Consider the following 1,803-nt stretch of genomic DNA (forward strand, 5'->3'; position numbering starts at 1 on the left):
AAAAAATGAAACACCTAGTGCAAGTGCAAACACGTGATAACTTGTGATTGGTCAACAACATTTGGATATGAAAATCCAAGTTGACTCATGATAGTCAATAGTGTATTAAGCGCATTGTTATGTAAAGGAAGGAAAAAGAGTACATGTTTACTCATAAGAGGTGGGGAACCACATCCTTTAAGTGTGCAGGCCTAGGTTCTCCCTGCTTTGCTTGCCCAGGACCTCTCTGGCCTCCCTGTCTCTGCTCCAGCCACATGGGCCTCTTTCTCTTCCCCACATTGCTCCCCCTCAGGGCCGTAATGGTGGATGTCTATCTTTCTAGAACTCTTCTGCCTGTTGGCTGCAGGTAACAAGCACCCTTCTTTCCTTACACATTTGTTCTGGTACCAACTTCTCACAGAGGACGTCTTTCCCCTGTTTAATTTTTCAGCCACCTCTTAACCCCCATCAGGTCCCTGATAGTCCATATTGTTTGAGCTATGTATTTCTTTTGAGTCCTTGGCCATTCACTTTTAGGACACTAGTGACAGGTCTCCAAGAAGGTGGGAGTTGTCCTGGCCTTGCCCCTCTGAGTGAACCTGAGGCCTAGTATCACACACTGGTTCTCAACCTGTGGGTCACAACCCTTAAGACCATTGGAAAACACATCTTGCATATCAAATATTTACATTATGATTCATAACAGTAGCAAAATTACAGTTATGAAGTAGCAGCGAAAATAATTTTATGGTTGGGGATCACTACAACACAAGGAACTATATTAAACAGTCGCAGCATTAGGAAGGTTGAGAACCACTGCACCTAATTCTGCATTAGACTGTGGAGGCTTTTTTTTTTGAGATAGAGCCTCAAGCTGTTGCCCTGGATAGACTGCTGTGGCATCACAACTCACAGCAACCTCCAACTCCTGGGTTCAAACGATTCTCTTGCCTCCACCTCCCAAGTAGCTGGGACTACAGGCGCCCCCCCACAACGCCCTGCTATTTTTTGGTTGCAGCCGTCATTGTTGTTTGGTGGGCCTGGGCTGGATTCGAACCTGGCTGCTCATGTGTATGTGCCTGGCACCTTAACTGCTTGAGCCATAGGCGACAAGCTGACTGTGGAGGCTTTTTTTCAAATACATCTCTCCTGGTCCCTTCCCCTTCACACAGTCAGGTTTGGACCCACCTTTAGTAATGGTTCTAGTGACCAGGTATGTCCGGTGTATATCTAGCACTGAGCACAAAGGTTCTGTGTCCCCTGTTGCTGAGGGCTGGGATCAGTCTGTGATCAGTCTGTGATCACAGATAGGTAAGGACCTGTGCTCTGCCTCAGGTTTGGGGCTATGCCCTGGAGGGGAGCTCAATGCAGCACAGCTGTCCTCTCCTGCCTTGTGTGCAGGATGTCACCAGGAGGGAGGGAGGCTCTGGTGAGGGGGTCAGAGAATCACCAGTTTTTCTTTCTGTAGGAGCATCTTGTTCCTGCATCCCTCTCGGTGCAGTGGGCAGCAGAGGACCTGCCTTTCCGCAGGGCAAGGTTTTCCCTGTGTGAGTGGTTGTGTCACAGGGAGGAAGTGTGTTGATTCTAAACAATAAACAGAGTATTTTCTTATTCAGGATTGACTTCTAAAGAATCCAGTTACACAAAGAAGAAGCCCAGAAGAGGAAAGAAAAGGATTCAGAAATGGCTGTGCCTCAGGTACAGTGATGTTCTCAGAGGATCATTTGAGTCCCCCTCCTTTCTGAAATGCTGAACTCTGGACTAGCTGATCTCTGTTTCATTTAGACGAAAGTATTTTTTTTTCTGTCTTTCTTTTTTTTTTTT

General features: G+C 46.8%; 1 protein-coding gene across 2 annotated transcripts in view; it reads left to right on the forward strand.

The window, feature by feature from the left end:
- LOC111722088 (zinc finger protein 347-like) overlaps positions 1–1,803 on the forward strand; it is a 15,255-nt gene that overhangs the window by 4,496 nt on the left and 8,956 nt on the right. For both annotated transcript variants that reach the window (XM_023507941.1, XM_023507942.1), the window contains exon 3: positions 1,596–1,677. In XM_023507941.1, the coding sequence (XP_023363709.1) occupies positions 1,663–1,677 (15 nt within the window). In that variant the 5' untranslated portion in view covers positions 1,596–1,662. The remainder of the gene's footprint in view (positions 1–1,595; positions 1,678–1,803) is intronic.

The sequence above is a fragment of the Otolemur garnettii genome, unplaced genomic scaffold (genome assembly GCF_000181295.1).
Source record: "Otolemur garnettii isolate 467f Iridium unplaced genomic scaffold, OtoGar3 scaffold00212, whole genome shotgun sequence".
Lineage (NCBI taxonomy): Eukaryota > Metazoa > Chordata > Mammalia > Primates > Galagidae > Otolemur > Otolemur garnettii.